This window comes from Nerophis lumbriciformis, linkage group LG11, assembly GCF_033978685.3.
Source record: "Nerophis lumbriciformis linkage group LG11, RoL_Nlum_v2.1, whole genome shotgun sequence".
Lineage (NCBI taxonomy): Eukaryota > Metazoa > Chordata > Actinopteri > Syngnathiformes > Syngnathidae > Nerophis > Nerophis lumbriciformis.
In genome coordinates, this window is record NC_084558.2 from 43,175,828 (window position 1) to 43,198,025 (window position 22,198).

The 22,198-nt window shown below is 37.9% G+C and overlaps 2 protein-coding genes across 5 annotated transcripts in view; both read right to left on the reverse strand.

Annotated features, from left to right (window-relative positions):
- arhgef28a (Rho guanine nucleotide exchange factor (GEF) 28a) overlaps positions 1–575 on the reverse strand; it is a 156,080-nt gene extending 155,505 nt beyond the window's left edge. For all 3 annotated transcript variants that reach the window (XM_061966514.1, XM_061966516.1, XM_061966515.1), the window contains exon 1: positions 1–575. This exon is cut by the window's left edge and continues 213 nt beyond it. The gene's annotated coding sequence lies outside the window, so the exon portion shown is untranslated.
- Positions 576–5,064: 4,489 nt separating this feature from the next.
- LOC133610026 (uncharacterized) lies at positions 5,065–16,638 on the reverse strand. Of its 2 annotated transcripts, XM_061966086.1 has the most exons (9): positions 16,457–16,638; positions 15,451–15,849; positions 12,584–12,661; positions 8,579–8,640; positions 8,406–8,501; positions 8,154–8,334; positions 7,989–8,096; positions 7,857–7,908; positions 5,065–5,588 (listed from the first exon to the last, which is right to left on the reverse strand). In XM_061966086.1, exons 2-9 carry the CDS (start codon positions 15,820–15,822, stop codon positions 5,380–5,382), a joined length of 1,158 nt encoding a protein of 385 aa, XP_061822070.1. In that variant the 5' UTR covers positions 15,823–15,849; positions 16,457–16,638; the 3' UTR covers positions 5,065–5,379. The 2 variants fall into 2 exon arrangements, with proteins under 2 accessions (XP_061822070.1, XP_061822069.1); XM_061966085.1 differs by lacking the exon at positions 7,857–7,908 and having other exon boundaries at positions 7,956–8,096.
- Between the last annotated feature and the right edge of the window lie 5,560 nt (positions 16,639–22,198).

Consider the following 22,198-nt stretch of genomic DNA (forward strand, 5'->3'; position numbering starts at 1 on the left):
TAAACAACACATGCCGCTGTTTTTCCTACTTTCTATTTCGCATTTTAAACAGAAGATGACTTTAAAAACAATGTGTGTAACTTCCGGGTTTTGCTAGTACTCTGGCGCCCCCTAGTTGTCATAAACAAAGTGGGCGTGTCTTTTATCGTATGGCTCATTGGGCACACCTTAATGGTGCTCCTCGAAGTCTGCCTGGCAACAAAGGTGTCACGTGACCCTGACAGTTGTCAATTTCATGCTGGTTATTTTTTTGTCTTTATTACAGAAGCTTTTTTGAACACTGAATTTTTATAGCAACATTTTTTATACCAATTTCATTAAATACAAATACATATATGTAATGATTCAGTGAATACAAATTCAGTGTATAAAAATTCAGCGTAAATAAATTCAGTGGAGAAAAACTCAGTGCTTTAAAACTTCAGTTTAACTCACTTCAGTTAAATTGTGAAGTGAAGTGAATTACATTTATATAGCGCTTTTTCTCAAGTGACTCCAAGCGCTTTACATAGTGAAACCCAATATCTAAGTTACATTTAAACCAGTGTGGGTGGCACTGGGAGCAGTTGGGTAAAGTATCTTGCCCAAGGACACAACAGCAGTGACTAGGATGGCGGAAGCGGGGATCGAACCTGCAACCCTCAAGTTGCTGGCACGGCCGCTCTACCAACCGAGCCATACTGTCCCAATTAAAAATTAAGACCGAAGCACCTCATTGGCTAGTTCTGAATTAGTCTTTATTTACTTGAAGTAACCTATTTCTGCACTGAATTTTTGTACAATCATATTTTATACACTGAAATTTCAATACACCTACCTTGTTTTTACACTTAATTTTAACAAACTAAATTACTAAACACAAATTTTGCTCACGTGAAAGGAACAAGCGGTAGAAAATGGACGGATGGATATTCATTCAATAAAATTGTCAGCATAATTTGATGTAAAAAAACAACTTTCAGTTCACAAAATTCAAACACAAAAAATTATGTTACGTAAATTTAGTGTCTAAAAAATATTTTGTGATAAAAACACAAATTAACTTCCAAATCCATAACGCAAACATTTTTCACATTCCAAACATGTAAGTATTTAAGAACTTTATGGACCAAAAACAATGTTTGTGCGTAAAAAAAGTCATCAAGACTAGGCATTCGTGTGTAATTTCAAAATCATGAAGACGTCACATATGATGCCAATTTATTTCAATAAAAATGACAAGAAAATACTTTTTGTATACATAAATGTTTTGTTTTATTGTTTTTGTAAAGTCTTTGACTCAATAAAAATATAGATTTAGAATAGCAATACATTCATTATTGTACTGCTGATTCAGCCTGTACCTTATTTACAATACAAACTATAGAATCAAATCTTCATTCCAGTAACATTCCTTTAGACTGAAAGGAAACCAACGACCAACCATAAACATAAAATGCAAGAATCAAAAATGAGAACAAAATACTACAATTGTGAAACGACAGCACTTTGTTTCAGTCTGTTTTCAATGAGCCAGACAGAACAGGAAATGAAAGCAGGACTTTCCCAGCCTTCCCAGTCGCACTTTTTAGTCCTGAATGACGATGACAAACAGATGAAGCAGCCTCAAAATGAGGTCTTAGAGTTTATTTCACTGGCTTAAAGATTAAAGATTGACCATTTAGAAAAAACATCCTTTAAATGACAAACTACAGGATAACTACGATACAGGAGTGTCATCTTTTCATAGACATGCCAAGCCTCCCTGGGAAAACAAGTTGGACTCCCGTGCACTAGATGGCAGTGGTAAAGTGGAACTGAGTTGGATATTGCATTATAAATATTAAATAAATGCAATCAAAAGTTTGCTTACAATGGAGCCACGCAATTCCACCTATAAAGCCCTTAAAAAAAAACCAAATGTCTCCCTTGAGATTTTATAAACATGATCTAAGTATATATGTCATGTAGTAATGGGCACATTAACAATAACATTTAATACTTACATATTTTGATCATTTTAAGCATGTGCGGCGCATTAATTTCAAAAACTACTTCACTGCGGACTTCATGACAGCCAACAAACATAATAAAACATCACTTACTGTACAAGGTCTGCTATCATTAGTATGCCGACTGCTATGATGTTCATATATTCCCGTTGAGATGAAGAATGTCTCATAATCCTCACGAAGAAAAGTGTCTAGCGTCTTTTCGTGTCCTCGTAAGTTTCAGGTCCTAAATGGCTGTCCAAGTGTACCAACTTGTTGGATTACCAACTCAGACATCTTCTGTCCAGGTGAGATGCATGATTTATGAGCTACAATAAACTTACAGGGAGCAGGGAAGTGAGGAAGCAGCAGACCACTCGGTGATGTAAACATAGGGGGACACAGTCGTGATCACGTTACTAAAACAGCCTTCTTTCATCGCCGTAATATCGCTAACGTTCGTCCCATTTTGTCCACCACCGACACTGAGATAATGCATTTGTTACGTCTCGTCTCGATTACTGTGATGTAGTATTTTCGGGTCTCCCTATGTCTAGCATTAAAATATTAGTTGGTACAAAATGAGGCTGCTAGACTTTTGACAAGAACAAGAAAGTTTGATCATATTACACCTATACTGCATATACTTTTAACCTATATATATATATATATATATATATATATATATATATATATATATATATACCTATACTGCCTCGCCTGCACTGGCTTCCTGTGCACTTAAGATGCAACTTTAAGGTTTTAGTACTTACGTATATAATACTAAACGGTCTAGCTCCATCCTATCTTGCTGATTGTGTATAGTACCATATGTCCCGGCCAGAAATCTGTGTTCTAAGAACTCTGGCCCATTAGTGATTCCCAGAGCCCCAAAAAAGTCTACGGGCTATAAAGCGTTTTCTATTCGGACTCCAGTACTCTGGAATGCAGCTCTAGTACATTTAGAGATGCTACCTCAGTAGAAGCATTTGTGATTAAGTCAACTTTGATTGATTGATTGATTGATTGATATCAGTACCACTATAAACTCACTTCCCAAATAGTGATGTGATTTTATGGTTTCTCCGACAGATCATATAGTCAACATCTCTCACTATGAATACAAATTACAGGTAATGCATGTGATGTATCAGCTGAGCTCACTTATGTATGCTCGGTATTGGGATCAGAACACCCTTAGATACCACCGTAGAAAATAAGCCTTTCGAAGTGCTCTGGAAACGTCAAATTCGAAAGAACTGAGCACTGAAAAAGGCATCAAAGGTGATTCTAAAAGTTGGCGAAGGAATAAAACGGCTCTTTCAGGTAATTTTTTTTGTATCCCTGACCAAACAACATGCATTACAAGTTTCTACATGTAAGAAAATTGTTCATGTATTTTTGGGGATGCCATTAGCAATGTAACGCCGTTATTTTCGGCGGTAACTAGTAGTCTAACGTGTTATTTTTTATATTCAGTAACTCAGTTACCGTTACTACATGATGCGTTACTGCGTTATTTTACGTTATTTTTTTATGTAGTATCGGCTAGAATGTGAGAAGAGTGTGTTTTATTGGCGAGTTGCAGTGTCGTCCTTCTGATTCTTCCATTCTCACAAGCCGGAGAAAAGAGAGGCGTGCTGTGTGTGAGTGTGTGTGTGGGGGTGGGGGGCGTGTTTGTGTTTACCAACAAGAAATCATGGCGGAGCAGAAGTCGAGTTTCTTAACATGGAGATATTCTCACTACTTTTCTTTTGTCGAGCACAAAGAAAAGAACATTTTAGTTAAATGTAAGTTGTGTCTTGGATCAAAGATCCTATGTACTGCCCAAAACAGCAATTAAAATCTGCTGAAACAGCTACAAAAGCAACATGCGTCGACGAAGCTAGTAAAGAGAGACACAGACTCCGATGCCACTTCAGCTCCACTTAAGGATTTTAACGGAGGGACTGCTAGCCAGGATAACATTGATAGAGCCATTGTAGCGTATGTGCTAGAAGACATGCAGGCTATTTCTACAGTGGAGTCACCCGATTTCAGGCAGCTGGAAACAGTGGACAGTGAGTACATAAACATGGAAAGCAAGCTAAAGAAAACACTCAAAACTCTGCCTCTGCTCATCATTCAGCACTGAAGGTACACACTCTGTCAATTCTCTTATATACTCTTTCATTCTAGACTTCTAGAGTGTTTGATTATCACATCACTCTAAATGTATAGACTATAAAGTTCACAAACATAAAGAGGGATGCTAGTGGGCCAGGCCAATCTTTCCTTATCTCTAAACTAAAACTGGGGAAATGCGTAGAGTGTTCTGGGCTTCACTACAGTGTTGATCTCCCGAAGACATGATTTTATTTCACAATTCCTTGAGAGAAAAAAACGCCTGGTTAGGCGTGTGTATAGCAGTATGTGTGCTGTATATAGTGATATGACATATAATCATGTCATGTGTGCCTTCCTTGGGTGAAGCCAGGTTTACAGCAATGTTGTGACATGTTGTGACATGTTGTTATTATGCGGTTTGTTACTTATGTATGTTATGTTGCAGCTATTTAAAATAGTTTTGTCAATGTGTTCTGGCCCGAAATAAAATGGCCCTTTGAAACATATCTTTGTCTTTGTGTGTTGTATGTAGACTACATTGCTTAGCAGAGTTCAGTGATGCAAATGCATGTCAAGTTGATCAACAGATTGTATTATTCTCCTGTGCAATAACAGTACTGAAATGAAGGCTAAAAGGGCAATAATGGGAGCCTTGAAAAAAAAAAAAAAAAAAAAAAGAAGTAACTAAATGGTTACTTTTCACAGTAACGCATTACTTTTTGGTGTAAGTAACTGAGTTACTTTTGAAATAAAGTAACTAGTAACTAGTTACTAGTTTTCAGTAACTAACCCAACACTGTTCATTAGTATGGTTCATACAAAAATAAATCAAATTTACGGATTTACTGAAAAAAATAATCAATAGATTAACCAATATTAGAAATAATTGTTTGGTGCAGCACTAATGTCAAACTGTAGCTCTTAACTCATTCTCGCGAGGAGAACCGATGTTTTGAGGCGGCTCTTCCGGCATTCATTTGACTTTTAGTACGCCCCCTAGCGGCGTGGAGGCTCGTAACTTAAACCTTGTTTGCAAGTCAGTCATAAAAAAGCCGAGACTCAGCTCGTATGTTAAGATACTCGGAGGTTGAAGTACCACTGGGTAGTCTCAGTTTATGGATGCATTAAATGTTTCCAGGACTACAGTAGCAGTGCCAAGTTATGCCCTCAGCATCACAACAATGAAATCATTGAATTGTAACGAAAAGGTGTGTATATTAAAATAATTTTTATCATTAACTATACATTATTTACACTTATAAATAGAAACACTGTGAATGTGTTTTGCAGGCTGTGGGCGGGGCTAGCAGCAGCCGAGCAAGTGCAGCAGCTTGGCGTCCATTCCTTCAATGTCGGACTCCTCACCTGAGTCGGGGCCCTTGGCGGCCGGGGAGTCGTGCGCCTCGGCGGTGATGACGTTCTCCAGCCACGAGGAGATTGAGGAGGAGGAAGAGGTGCAGGAATCGGTGGAGGAGTGGCCATCCTGGGTGTCCCAGGCCTCTTGGCGACCTGCTGTGGAGCAAACGTCAGTCCACTGCCCAAAACAAGAGGCGTGTGTAATAGAAGACACAAATCAACACCGGGCATATTTGCCAACCTTGAGACCTCAGAATTTGGGAGATTGGGGGGTTGGTGAGGGGGATTAGCGGGGGGTATATATATATGTATATATATATATATATATATATATATATATAGCTGTAATTCACTTGAAATTCAAGTATTTCTTATATATATATATATATATATATATATATATATATACCGTATTTTTCGGACTATAAGTCGCAGTTTTTTTCATAGTTTGGCCGGGGGTGCGACTTATACTCAGGAGCGATTTATGTGTGAAATTATTAACACATTACCGTAAAATATCAAATAATATTATTTAGCTCATTCACGTAAGAGACTAGACGTATAAGATTTCATGGGATTTAGCGATTAGGAGTGACAGATTGTTTGGTAAACGTATAGCATGTTCTACATGTTATAGTTATTTGAATGACTCTTACCATAATATGTTACGTTAACATACCAGGCACGTTCTCAGTTGGTTATTTATGCCTCATATAACGCACACTTATTCAGCCTGTTGTTCACTATTTTTTATTTATTTTGAATTGCCTTTCAAATGTCTATTCTTGGTGTTGGCTTTTATCAAATACATTTCCCCAAAAAATGCAACTTATACTCCAGTGCGACTTATATATGTTTTTTCCCTTCTTTATTATGCATTTTCGGTCGGTGCGACTTATACTCCGGAGGGACTTATACTATACTATTATACGGTATATATATAAATAAAATAAACACTTGAATTTCAGTGAATTACAGCTATATATGTGTGTGTATATATATATATATATATATATATATATATATATATATATATACGTATATATATATATATGTGTGTGTATATATATATATATATATATGTGTGTATATATATATATCTATATATATATATATATACAGTACACACACATATATTTTTCTTTTATTATATATATATATATATATAAATAAAAGAAATACTTGAAGTTCAGTGAATTACAGCTATATACATATATAGCTGTATTTCACAGCGCCCCTCGTCATCAGCTGCAGTGCTACAGCAGCATCACAAAGGAGAGAAGGAGGCGGGGACGTCCTCACCTTCGCGTCCATCCATCCACATCATCAATAAGTAGAGATGTCCGATAATATCGGCAGGCCGATATGATCGGCCGATAAATGCGTTAAAATGTAATATCGGAAATTATCGGTATCGTTTTTTTTATTATCGGTATCGTTTTTTGTGTGTTTTTTTTTATTTTATTAAATCAACATAAAAAACACAAGGTACACTTACAATTAGTGCACCAACCCAAATAACCTCCCTCCCCCATTTACACTCATTCACACAAAAGGGTTGTTTCTTTCTGTTATTAATATTCTGGTTCCTACATTATATATCAATATATATCAATACAGTCTGCAAGGGATACAGTCCGTAAGCACACATGATTGTGCGTGCTGTTGGTCCACTAATAGTACTAACATTTAAGTTAATTTGACTCATTTTCATTAATTACTCGTTTCTATGTAACTGTTTTTATATTGTTTTACTTTTTTTATTCAAGAAAATGTTTTTAATTTATTTATCTTATTTTATGAATTTTTTAAAAAAGTACCTTACCTGGTTGTCCAAATTAGGCATAATAATGTGTTAATTCCACGACTGCATATATTGGTTGATATTGGTATCGGTAATTAAAGAGTTGGACAATATCGGAATATCGGATATCGGCAAAAAGCCATTATCGGACATCCCTATCAATAAGTCATGTTTGCCATGCGGCGTGTGGTCTGTTCTGATCCTGCACATCACACATCACCCACCCCCCACCCCCTCCACCACACCCCGGCAGTTCTCCAGCACTCCGTCCTCCTTCCCGACACTCTCCCGTGCTGCCCCGGTGGCGGGAATGGGCTTTTATCATGCCTGCAGCCTTTACGGGACTCACATGACGCGGGGGAGGGGGGGGCGAGCATCGCGATGGTCGGACGGCGGACTGAGAACCATCACGCCAGAGTCTCAGGCGGCGACTCGTGTGCGTTCACGATAAAGGGTGAAGGTTTCAGCTGAGAGAGGACGCTAAAGGCACGCCCCCAATATTGTTGTCCGGGTGGAAATCGGGAGAAATTCATGAGAATGGTTGCCCCGGGAGGGGCACTGAAATTCGGGACTCTCCCGGGAAAATCGGGAGGCTTGGCAAGCATGACACGGGGTTCTACCTGCGCGGCTAGCGGAGGCTGTGTTGGTGTTCCGCCCCCTCTTGTTGGCGCCCTGCACACAGACACCACGCAGGTTAGATGCCGTGTCACGGTGGTCACCTTTCTGCAAGTGTTGAGGCGTAGACGACGCACTTCATCATTGCTGCTGGAGCCGTCGGAGGACATCTGCTCCAGGAGCTTCTTTTCCGCATAGGCCTGCTCGTAGTATTTGGCCTTCTGCTCCTTGGTCAATGACGCCCACTGAGCAAACACAACGTTAGGCACTCTCTGGAGTTGAGTAAACTACCATTCCCTTACCAGCTGTCCCAGCAGCTTGTTGACGCCCACGGCGTCCTTCTGCTCAATCTGGGCCTTCAGCGCCGGGCGCTTCTCCCTCAAGAAACACATGAAGGCGCTCGGAGGCTTTTTGTTGCAAGCTCGCCGGTGCCGCTGCTTGCACTTCCTCTTACGGCTGAAACAGGGGAGGCTCGCCTTCCCGCTGCGTGGAACCACAACAGAAACAGCGTCAGGGCAAAGTCGTGCACTTTTGAACATCGTGAAGTTGCTGACCTGGGAGAGGGGGTGGACGTGGATGGCGGCGGAGGAGCAGCAGCAGCAGCGGCACCCTGAGAAGCCTCCACCGCTGCGTACAACACCTCTCCATTCCTACACACACACAAACGCACGTTTACGACAAAGTGTGTGTTTTAATAAAGTTGTGTGTGTGTGTGTGTGTTACTCACAGCATGCCAACAGCACGCAAGGTGGCGCCTTCAGGCAGTGGAACCACGGGCAGATTTTTTTTCTGGACACACAAACACATACGAGGCTGCGTTAATGTCCTCTGTCCACATGATGGCAGTGTGCACCCTTTTAATCTTCATGGCTTCATGTATCCATCCATCCATTTTCTACCGCTTGTCCCTTTTGGGGTTGCTGGAGCCTATCTCAGCTACATTAATAATGAAGTAATCATTTTAAGTACGACATATCAAATCATGCTTTTCTTAAAAGTCTTGTCTTTCTTTTGGAGTTTGGAATTGCTGCCTCTTAGAAAGTATTCACAGCGCTTCACTTTTTCCACATTTTGTTATGTTATGGCCTTATTTCAAAATGGCATGAATTCATGAACAGTAGTGTCCCTTTTTTAAAGAGTTATAAATAGAGGTGTCCGATAATATCGGCCTGCCGATATTATCGGCCGATAAATGCTTTAAAACAGTAGTTCTCAACCTTTTTTCAGTGATGTACCCCCTGTGAACATTGTTTTAATTCAAGTACCCCCTAATCAGAGCAAAGAATTTTTTGGTTGAAAAAAAGAGATAAAGAAGTAAAATACAGCACTATGTCATCAGTTTCTGATTTATTAAATTGTATAACAGTGCAAAATATTGCTCATTTGTTGTGGTCTTTCTTGAACTATTTGGAAACAAAGATATAAAAATAACTAAAAACTTGTTGAAAAATAAACAAGTGATTCAATTATAAATAAAGATTTCTACACATACAAGTAATCATCAACTTAAAGTGCCCTCTTTGGGGATTGTAATAGAGATCCATCTTAATACTAAACATTTCTTCACAAAAAAAGAAATCTTTTACATCAATATTTATGGAACATGTCCACAAAAAATCTAGCTGTCAACACTGAATATTGCATTGTTGCATTTCTTTTCACAGTTCTTTTTGACAGACATTTAAAAAAAATGTCACGTACCCCTTGGCATACCTTCAAGTACCCCCAGGGGTACGTGTACCCCCATTTGAGAACCACTGCTTTAAAATGTAAGATCGGAAATTATCTGTATCGTTTTTTTTATTATTGCTATCGTCTTTTTTTAATTTTTTTATTAAATCAACATAAAAAACACAAGATACACTTACCATTAGTGCAACGACCCAAAAAACCTCCCTCCCCCATTTACACTCATTCACACAAAAGGGTTGTTTCTTTCTATTATTAATATTCTGGTTCCTACATTATATATCAATATATATCAATACAGTCTGCAAGGGATACAGTCCGTAAGCACACATGATTGTGCGTGCTGCTGGTCCACTAATAGTACTAACCTTTAACAGTTAATTTTACTCATTTTCATTCATTACTAGTTTCTAGGTAACTGTTTTTATATTGTTTTACTTTCTTTTTTATTCAAGAAAATGTTTTTAATTTATTCATCTTATTTTATTTTATTATTATTTTAAAAAGGACCTTTTATCTTCACCATACCTGGTTGTCCAAATTAGGCATAATAATGTGTTAATTCCACGACTGTATATATCGGTATCGGTTGATATCGGTATCGGTAATTAAAGAGTTGGACAATATCGGATATCGGCAAAAAGCCATTATCGGACATCCCTAGTTATAAAATGTAGTGTCACTTTTATAGAGCTGGATATACTATGTTTATGTTTAACAACTTAAGATACACAATTAGTGTTTTGCGAACAATACGTCATTATATCAACAACAACAAGATTCGCTTCTAAATAAAATGAGCTAGCAATACTAATAATTTGGCACGTAACTCCTAAACGTGACAGGAAAATTCTCAATTTGCTTATTTGTTTTTTACAGAAAAATGGTAAGAACTCATATTTGTAGTCCAATTACCAGAAGCTTTTGTGTCTAAATACGGGACGATTCCGTTTTTCTATGGACGTTTGGCAACTTTAGTACTATTCGCAGTAAAACTAAGTAAGTCTAAGTAATACTAAAATAATGCTATTTGGTAAGGTCAGGAAATAGTCAAATAAAATAGACAAAGTAGACATTGACAATGTAAAAAAAAAAAAAATCGAATTTCTAGGTGTAATAATAGCTGATTAAAACATGGATATCTCGTAAAAATATTGAACATAAGATGGCAAGAAATACTTTCATAATGAATAAAGCAATATATGTCCTGCACCAAAAAATCACTCCATATTCTTTACTGCTCGCTAGTGTTACCATATCTGAGTAATTGTGCAGAAATATTGGGATATAAGTACAAAACCCAAAAGCAAAACCAGTGAAGTTGGCACGTTGTGTAAATGGTAAATAAAAACAGAATACAATGATTTGCAAATCCTTTTCAACTTATATTCAATTGAATAGACTGCAAAGACAAGATATTTAAAGTTGAAACTGGACAACTTTGTTATTTTTTGTAAATATTAGCTCATTTGGAATTTGATGGCTGCAACATGCTTCAAAAAAGCTGGCATAAGTGGCAAAAAAGACTGAGAAAGTTGAGTAATGCTCATCAAACACTTATTTGGAACATCCCACAGGTGAACAGGCTAATTGGGAACAGGTGGGTGCCATGATTGGGTATAAAAGCAGCTTCCATGAAATGCTCAGTCGTTCACAAAATATCTACAGCTTTTCACACACCCAAGTGAATGCAAGGCATACTTGATCAACAGCCATACAGGTCCCACTGAGGGTGGCCGTATAAACAACTTTAACACTGTTACAAATATGCGCCACACTGTGAACCCACACCAAACAAGAATGACAAACACATTTCGGGAGAACATCCGCACCGTAACACAACATAAACACAACAGTACAAATACCCAGAACCCCTTGCAGCACTATCTCTTCCGGGACACTACAATACACACCCCCTGCTACCCCTCTCCCCATGCTCTCTCAGGGAGAGCATGTCCCAAATTCCAAGCTGCTGTTTTGAGGCATGTTAAAAATAATAATACACTTTGTGACTTCAATAATAAATATGGCAGTGCCATGTTGGCATTTTTTTCCATAACTTGAGTGGATTTATTTTGGAAAACCTTGTTACATTGTTTAATGCATACAGCGGGGCATCACAACAAAATTAGGCATAAGAATGTGTTAATTCCATGACTGTATATATCGGTATCGGTTGATATAGGGACGGCGTGGCGCAGTGGAAGAGTGGCCGTGCGCGACCCGAGGGTCCCTGGTTCAATCCCCACCTAGTACCAACCTCGTCATGTCCGTTGTGTCCTGAGCAAGACACTTCACCCTTGCTCCTGATGGGTGCTGGTTAGCGCCTTGCATGGCAGCTCCCTCCATCAGTGTGTGAATGTGTGTGTGAATGGGTAAATGTGGAAGTAGTGTCAAAGCGCTTTGAGTACCTTGAAGGTAGAAAAGCGCTATACAAGTACAACCCATTTATCATTTATTTATTATATCGGTATCGGTAATTAAGAGTTGGACAATATTGGAATATCGGATATCGGCAAAAAAGCCATTATCGGACATCTCTAATATATTGTATTTGTTTTTAAAATTAAAATAAATATCAAAATGGCCCCCGCTTGCTTTGATTTTTCAGTGTGTGGCCCTCAGTGTGGAAAAAGTTTGGACACCCCTGGATTAGGTAAACTAATATGATCCAGTTTAAGAAACGGTTCAAACGCAGTGTTCACAAAGTGCAAGGAAGAAAAGTCATGATAAACATCTTGAACCCTCATTAAAATTGAGAAATAATTGATCACATATTAAGTAAATTATATTAAACACACCTTATTATTAACTAATTAGTGAACTTTGTGTCACACATTGAGTACAGGAAGTGAACAAATGTTTTAGCAATTGCTATGAAACGGAAATGTGTTGGATCAAATAAACTCTTGCCTCTTCCTACTCCCTATCGGACATGTTGAAATGTAATTAAAATTGTAATTATGTGCACCTTGTAAATAAACCAATACCACATGTTGGCTTTTGTTTATGATTTTGAACCTGCGGCAGCAAAGAGTCTTACCGCCTGTGGAGGAGCGGGCGGGAAAGAGTAAGCGGGCTGACTGTGGATGACCTGCGGGGGCATCTGACACGGCACGTACTGTGAAGAGAACACAATGGCACACGTTACCACGCCAGCAACAACAAAGACAGTGGAACCTGCACAAAACACATGACAAAACCACCAGCTCTTTGTCTTTGGCTTCCCCCCCACCCCTCAAAGAGGGAACATTGTGATGTGGACCATGAAAGTGATGAAAGATGTCTGTCGTCCTGGCTGCTCAGTACAATATGACTAATTCCACAACCGCCTGTTTTCAACCCGACCACACTCACCAAACCCAAGAGATAGGCACAAGTCGGTTTATACTAAATTGTCACACTCATGCTAAATAGTAAAATTCCTATAGAAATGTCAATCTTACAACTCACAAATCAATTGGATTTCCATTTTTGGGGTGACGATTCGATTAAGAATCAATTCTCGATTCATAGGGATTCTTTTAATGTTTCATTTGGTGTATAAATTAGGGCTGCAGCTTCAGATGATTTTAGTCATCCAGTAATCTATCTGTTTGTTTGATTCATCGAGTAATTGGATAAAACACACTTTATAGGTGAAATGCGTATTTTGGGGAAAATTGCTGAAACAAAGATTTCTGTACCTTCCATAACCTTCAATTCACTGTCTTATACCTTTTTTAACATCTATATTTCTTTTTTTTTTTTTTTACTTCTATTTACCTTCTTTTAGATTTTTATTTTTATTCTATTTAACCTATTTCATCTTTTTATTTACCTTTAACTTATTTTACCTTCTATTTAACTTAGTTTACCTTTTATATTCCATCTTTTACCTTTCTATTTACCTTATTTGACCTTGTTTAATCTTTTCCATTTTATTTATCTTCTATTTAACTTATTTTAGTTTTTATTTACCTTCAATTTATCTTTCATTTAATTTATTTTGCCCTTTATATTCCTTCTTTGACCTATTATTTATCTTCTATTTAACTTGTTTTACCTTTTATTTACCATATTTTACCTTTTACTTACCTTCTATTTAACCTATTTTACCTTTAACTCATTTTACCCTATTTTACCTTCTATTTAACTTTGTTTACCTTTTATTTTACCTTTTATATTACATCTTTTACCTTTCTATTTACTTTCTTTGACCGTGTTTTATATTTTATTTATTTTCTATTTAACTTATTTTACCTTTTATTTACCTTCAATTTATCTTTTATTTAATTTATTTTACCCTTTATAGTCCTTCTTTTACATTTCATTCATCTTCTATTTAACTTGTCTTATCTTTTATTCACCTTATTTTACCTTTTACTTACCTTCTATTTAACCTATTGTACCTTTAACTTATTTTACCCTATTTTACCTATTTAACTTAGTTTACCTTTTATATTCCATCTTGTATCTTTCTATTTACCTCATTTGACCTTGTTTTATCTTTTACATTTTATTTATCTTCTATTTAACTTATTTTACCTTTTATTTGCCTTCAATTTATTGTGCCCTTTATATTCCTTCTTTGACCTTTTATTTATCTTCTATTTAACTTGGTTTACCTTTTGTTTACCTTATTTTACCTTTTACTTAGCTTCTATTTAACCTATTTTACCTTTAACTTATTTTACTTTCTATTTAACTTTGTTTACCTTTTATATTCCATCTTTTACCTTTCAATTTACTTTCTTTGACCGCGTTTTATCTTTTACATTTTATTTATCTTCTATTTAACTTATTTTACCTTCAATTGATCTTTTATTCAATTTATTTTACCCTTTATATTCCTTCTTTTACCTTTTATTTATCTTCTGTTGACCTTATTTTACCTTTTACTTACCATTATCTTCTGTTGACCTTATTTTACCTTTTACTTACCTTCTATTTAACCTATTTTACCTTTTTATTTACCTTTAACTTATTTTACCCTATTTTACCTATTTAACTTAATTTACCTTTTATATTGCATCTTTTACCTTTCTATTTACCTTATTTAACCTTGTTTTATCTCTTACATTTTATCTATCTTCTATTTAACTTATTTTACCTTTTATTTGCCTTCAATGTATTTTTCATTTAATTTATTTTGCCCTTTATATTCCTTCTTTGACCTTTTATTCATCTTCTGTTTAACTTGTCTTATCTTTTATTTACCTTTTACATGTTGTTTCACCTTTTACCTATATTTCAATTATATTACCTACCATTTACATTTTACCATCTTTCCCCTTCTATTCAACTTGTTTAACCTTCTTTTATGTGATACGGATTTTAGACATTTTTATTAGTTAGTCATTAAACAATTATTTGAAACGACAGAATTTAAATCAAAACTTTTTTTAATCAGTTTAACTGAATAATCGTTGCTGTCCTAATATAAATTATAATAAAACATTTTTCAAAATAGGTCCTAATGACATATGCATGCACCAAGTAAGCGCAAAAATGACCCAATTTTTTATTTTTTTATTTTTTTTTACACACGTTACCTGTTCAGTACATAAAAGGCTCTATGATGGCCATGGTTTGACACTGGAACATACTTTCTTTTGACATTATTACCTATGAAAAAACAACTTGTTCTGCCTGAAAGGTTTCACTGTGCACATGTCATAAAGCAGCATTCAATGCATACAAGTGCGCCGCCACAAAGCAGATTGTACTGCTTCAAGCTATTTTTGGACACCCGACCACACAAAGACTGAAGTACTGTACTTTGGATGTCACCGCATCCTTTTGTGGAGTCATGACAACTTTCCACTGCAGGTGATAAAAATCCATCGCCTGCTGTCAACATTAAAACTGTACTCAGCAAAACCTTCCAGCACTGTTGCATGACGGGATAACTCCTCGTCATCCACTCACCTGCTGACGGAAAGGAGCCCCCGCCTGGCGGCCGAGGTGGAAAGGGTGCATGAGGTACGGATTGAACTGCGGCCCGTAGCCCATGCTGGAAATGGACACTATTTGGCTGTGGGGGAGGTAAGGCGGACGCAGCGGGAAGCGCCCGGCGAAGCCTCTGATGTCGCCGTGGGCGTCGAACGCCATCCCGGAATAAGCGGCCGACGGAGGTGGCGGCGGTATGTGGTGGTTGGGAAGAGGATGAGGAGGGAGAGGATGAGGCGGGTTGGCGGTGTCGCACAGGATGTTGGAGCACAACTCCTGGAGGGTGTCGGCGACATCCTGCCACTCCAGCTCGCCGACAATCTGCTCAAACTCTTCTCTGAGCTTCTCCATGGCGCCGCCACGTTTGATTCTGCACACCTGTCGCACACACACACAAGCATGCTGCTTCTTATCATCAATGACACTTCTATTAATGCACTGAAAATATGCATTATTGTTGATGCGCCTAATCCGTTGTGAGTAAATACATTTTGGATTTGTACATTTAGACACCACAATAAATGTCATTTGAATTGAAATCCAAAGTAACGCTGATATTTAGTTTGCTAATGTTGTCATTTAAACGTTATACCATTCATAACTAACGGAGCTGTGACGTCACAAAGTCAAACCTTCCCCCGCCGTTTGCATTTGCCGAGAAAAAAAAATGCCTAAACAACATTTTGTCAAATTATGTAAAATATTTATGTGCAGCATTTTCGGACATTTTACGTAAATAAAAGTTTCGGCCATTTTACGTTAATAAAAAAACATATTCATAAAGATAGTAATAGTGTTCAGTACTGTACAAAATCGTGAATGTACGTTTTTTAAAATATTTACACATCGTTCATTATGCTGTTTAAAAGTGTAACCTTAAGTGGAACTTTTCCCACAAACAAAGTAAAAGTGACAACTTCGGGTGAGTTTTCGAGCTAGCCTCTAGCTAGCTAAACATGTCAAGTACCGAACGCAGGTAGGCTACCTGTTAGCAACGATTAGCTTCCAGACTTTGGCGGTCCACCGGCTCCCGGTACACTCCCGCTAGACCGCTAAAGTTGTTTAAAATTCGGTCGGACGTGTCCACGGCGGCGCATTGAGACACAATTCTTCCCAATTTGTGCGCTCCGATGCAGTTTTTTGGGCAACAGTTTCCGATTTATTAAAAATCCGCTAGCTTAATGACGTCTGAGAAGAAGCTCCGCCCACTGCCTCGGAGAAACGGGTTGCTATGGTGACGGCATAGGAGGCAGACGTCACTTAATAACGAAAAAAATAAATAAAAAAACATTTATGCAAGTCCAAACAGTTAAAATCAAACAAACACTGTGCTCCACATTTTTTTTGTTTATTATTAAAAAAAGAAAAAAAAAGGCTTTACTGTGTCATCAACATCAGACAGAAAAATACAAATATACACACAAAAAAAGAGGTGAATAAATCAGGACTGGAAACCATTAAATCAATTCAGAGGTATTGTCTTAAGGCCAAACCACAACAAAACAAAACATATGTTAGAGTCGCCTTTTGGAGAGAGCCAACAGTACATGACATGAATTGATCTATGATAGCAATATAACTACAATATTACTACAATTCATCACCATGCTGAGAAAGAGAGCGCCATTATTGGCTGTACAATATCTAGGACGACGGGACAATAAATACTACTAGCACCATCTACTGCCTTTTTTGGTGGACGTGTCTATTTATCAACTGCGGAGAGTACCAGCGCCATCTAGTAGCTGTATGGCGCTCACAAGGACACTAGTAGACTGTGACTATATAGGTTAGCATATTTGCTGAAGCAAAGAGAAAAAAAAACGCCCAAAATTACACCTCTCATGTGTTAATAGCAGGCAGAATGTAATTTTAGGACGTGTAGCGAAGCCCCTTTAAAAAAAAAATTCTACAAAGCTGTCCTATAGAAGGAAACGTGTGTGTCAAGTGGACGACACACATGCTGATTAATAGAGCAGAGGACACCAGCTGACTGATGAATAGTAGGCAGAATGTCATTTTAGACGCGTAGCGAAGCCTTTTTTATTTTTTACAAAGCTGTACGCTCCAGGGGAAAATGTGCATCAAGAGTAGAACACACACTGATTAGTTGAGCAGAGCACACCAGCTTACCTACAAGTAGTAGGTAAAACGCCATTTCAAGGTGTGCAGCGAAGCCTCTCTTTTTTCACAAAGCTATCCCCCGCAGGGTAAAATGTGCATCAAGTGGATGACACGCACGCTGACTATTTAAGTTGAGGAGACCTGATGACTAACAAATGGTAGCCAAAACAAAATTTTAAGACGTGTAGCGAAGCCTCTTTTTTCATTTTTTTAGTATTCTTTTTTTTTTTTAAACAAAGCTTTCCTCTACAGAGGAAACTGTGCATCAAGTGTGCGACAGACACGCTGACTTGACTGATGAATCGTAGCCAAAACATAATTTCAAGGCGTGAAGCGAAGCCTCTCTTTTTTTCACAAAGCTATCCTCTACAGGGGAACATTTGCACCAAGTAGATGACACACATGCTGATTAATAGAGTTGAGGACACAAGCTGACTGACGAATATTAGGCAGAACATCATTTTAAGATGTGTAGCAAAGCCTTCACCTGCCCCCAACAACTGTCCTATACAGGGAAAATGTGCATCAAGTGGGCGACACACATGCTGATTAATAGAGCGGAGGACACCAGCTGACTGACGAATAGTAGGCAGAATGTAATTTTAGACGGGTAGCGAAGCCTTTTAAAAAAAAAAAATTATAAAGCTGTCCGCTCCAGGGAAAAATGCGCATCAAGTGGAGAATGCACATTGATTAGTAGAGCAGAGCACACCAGCTTACCTACGAAATAGTACGTTGAACGGCATTTCAAGGCGTGTAGCGAAGCCTCTTTTTTTCACAAAGCTATCCCCCGCAGGGTAAAATGTACATCAAGTGGATGACACGCACGCTGACTATTTAAGTTGAGGAGACCTGATGACTGACGAATCGTAGCCAAAACATAATTTTAAGACGTGTAGCGAAGCCTCTTTTTTTTTTTTTTTTTTTTTTACAAATCTTTCCTCTCCTGGGGAATTTGTGCATGTGCATCAAGTGTACGACAGAGACGCTGACTTGACTGATGAATCGTAGCCAAAACATAATTTCAAGGCGTGTAGCGAAGCCTCTCTTTTTTTTCTCACAACGCTATCCTCTACAGGGGAAAATTTGCACCAAGTAGATGACACACATGCTGATTAATAGAGTTGTGGACACAAGCTGACTGACGAATATTAGGCAGAACATCATTTTAAGATGTGTAGCAAAGCCTCCCCCTCCCCCCAACAACTGTCCTATACAGGGAAAATGTGCATCAAGTGGACGACACACATGCTGATTAATAGAGCGGAGGACACCAGCTGACGGACGAATAGTACACAGAACATAATTTTAGACGCGTAGCGAAGCCTTTTAAAAAATGTTAAAAGCTGTCCGCTCCAAGGAAACATGCGCATCAAGTGGACAACACACACTGATAGTTTGAGCAGAGCACACCAGCTTACCTACGAATAGTAAGTTGAACGCCATTTCAAGGCGTGTAGTGAAGCCTCTCTTTTTTCACAAAGCTATCCTCTGCAGGGAAGAATTTGCACCAAGTAGACGACACAAATGCTGATTAATAGAGTTGAGGACACAAGCTGACTGACGTATATTAGGCAGAACATAATTTTAAGATGTGTAGCAAAGCCTCTTTTTTTCCCTTTTTTTCTTTTTTTAAACAAAGCTGTCCTTTCCAGGGAAAAATGCGCGTCAAGTGGATGACACTTTAATTAATCGAGTTGAGGACATCAACTGACTAACGAATATGAGGCAGCGCATAATTTTAAGATGTGTAGCAAAGTCTTTCCCCCAAAAAACTGTCCTATACAGGGAAAATGTGCATCAAGTGGACGACACGCATGCTGATTAATAGAGCGGAGGACACCAGCTGACTGGCAAACAGGAGGCGGCAGAATGTCACCTTCAGACGTGTAGCGAAGCCCTTCTTTTTTCTTTTTTGTACAAAGCTGCCCTCGGCAGAGAAAACTGTGCATCAAGTGTGCGACGAATAGTAGCCAGAAAGAAATTCTAAGACATATAGCAAAGCCTTTTTTTTTTTTTAAACAAAGTTTTCCTCTACAGAAATAAATGTGCAGCAGGTGCAGGACACACGCGCTAATAGAGCGTAGGACACTAGCTTACTGACTAATAGTAGGCAGGACATACATTTAAGACGTGTAGTGAAGCCCTTTTTTAAAACAAAGCTTTTCTCTACAGGGAAAAATGCTTAAAGTGTATGACACTGTCTGACTAATTGAGTTGAGGACACCTGCTGACTGACTAATAGTAGACAGGACGTAATTTTAATACGTGTAGCGAAACCTATTTTTAAAACAAAGCTTTCCTGTACAGGGAAAATGTACAACACACATGCTGACCAATGGAGCATAGTACACCACTTGACTGATAAATCATAGCAAAACATAATTTTAAGACGTGTAGCGAAGCCCTTTTTTTTTTTTTTTTTTTTTTTTACCAAACTTTCCTCTACAGGGAAAAATGTGCATTAAGTGTACCACACACACGCTGACTAATAGAGGATAGGACACCACTTGACTGATGAAACATAGCGAAAACATGATTTTAAGATGTGTAGCGAAGCCTTTTTTCTTTTTTTTTTAAACAAAACTTTCCTCTACAGGGAAAAATGTGCATTAAGTGTTCGACACACACGCTGACTAATAGAGGATAGGAAACCAGGTGGCTGACAAACAGTAGACAGAACATAATTTTAAGACATGTAGCGAAGCCTTTTTTTAAACAAAACTTTCCTCTTCAGGGAAAAATGTGCATTAAGTGTACCACACACACGCTGACTAATAGAGGATAGAACACCAGCGGACTGACAAATAGTATAGGCAGAACATAATTTCAAGATGTGCAGTGAAGCCTTTTTTTTTTTTAAACAAAGCTTTCCTCCACAGGGAAATATGTGCATGAAGCGGATGTCACACACGCTGACTATTTAAGTTGAGGACACCTGCTGACTGATAAATATTAGCCAAAACATCAATTTTAAAGGTGTAGCGAAGCCTTTTTATTTTATTTTATTTTAATTTGTTTTACAAAGCTTTCCTTCACAGGGAAAAATGTGCATGGAGTGGATGACACACACACTGACTATTTAAGTTGAGGACACCTGCTGACTGACGAATCGTAGCCAAAACATAATTTTAAGACGTGTAGCGGAGCCTTTTTTTTTTTTTCTTTAACAAAACTTTCCTCTGTAGGGAAAAATGTGCATTAAGGATTCGACACACACACTGGCTGATAGAGGATAGATAGGACACCAGCTGACCTACGAATAGTAGACAGAACATCATTTTAAGACGTGTAGAGAAGCCTTTTTTTTTTTTAACCAAAGCTTTACTCCACAGGGAAAAATGTGCATCAAGTGGATGACACACACGCTGACTATTTAAGTTGAGGACACCTGCTGACTGACGAATCGTAGCCAAAACAGAATCTTAAAATGTGTACCGAAGCCTTTTTTATATTTTTTTTACAAAGCTTTCCTCTGCAGGGAAAACTGCATTAAGTGTTCGACACACATGCTGACTGATAGAGCGTAGGACACAACTAAACTGATGAATCGTAGAAAAACATAGTAGAAAAACATAGTTTTAAGACTTGCAGTGAAGCCTTTTTTAAATTTTAATTTTTTTAAACAAAACTTTCCTCTACAGGGAAAAATGTGCATTAAGTGTTCGACCCACACACTGACTAATAGAGGATCGGACACCAGCTGACTGACAAATAGTAGACAGAACATAATTTTAAGAAGTGTAGCGAAGCCTTTTTTTAACAAAGCTTTCCTCCACAGAGAAAAATGTGCATGAAGTGGATGACACACACGCTGAATATTTAAGTTGAGGACACCTGCTGACTGACGAATCGTAGCCAAAACATAATTTTGAGATGTGTAGCGAAGCCTCTTTTTTTTTTTTTTTTTTACAAAGCTTTCCTCTACAGGGAAAACTGCATCGAGTGTACAACACACACGGTGACTAATAGAGCGTAGGACACCACTTGACTGATGAATCGTAGCCAAAACATAGTTTTAAGATGTGTAGCGAAGCCTTTTTTTTTTCTCTTTTTTTTTCCAAAGCTTTCCTCTACAGGGAAAACTGTGCATTAAGTGTTCGATACACACACACTGACTAATCGAGGATAGGACACCAGCTGACTGACAAATAGTAGACAGAACATAATTTTAAGAAGTGTAGCGAAGCCTTTTTTTAAACAAAACTTTCCTCTACAGGGAAAAACGTGCATGAAGCGGATGACACACACGCTAAATATTTAAGTTGAGGACACCTGCTGACTGACGATCGTAGCCAAAACATAATTTTAAGACGTGGAGCGAAGCCTTATCAATTTTTTTACAAAGCTTTCCTCTACAGGGAAAACTGCATCGATTGTACGACAAACACGGTGACTAATAGAGCGTAGGACCCCACTTGACTGATGAATCGTAGCCAAAACATAGTTTTAAGACATGTAGCAAATCCTTTTTATTTATTTATTTTTTTTTTACAAAGTTTTCCTCTACAGGGAAAAATGTGCATCAAGTGTTCGACACACACGGTGACTAATAGAGGATAGGACACCAGCTGACTGACAAATTGTAGCCAAAACATAATTT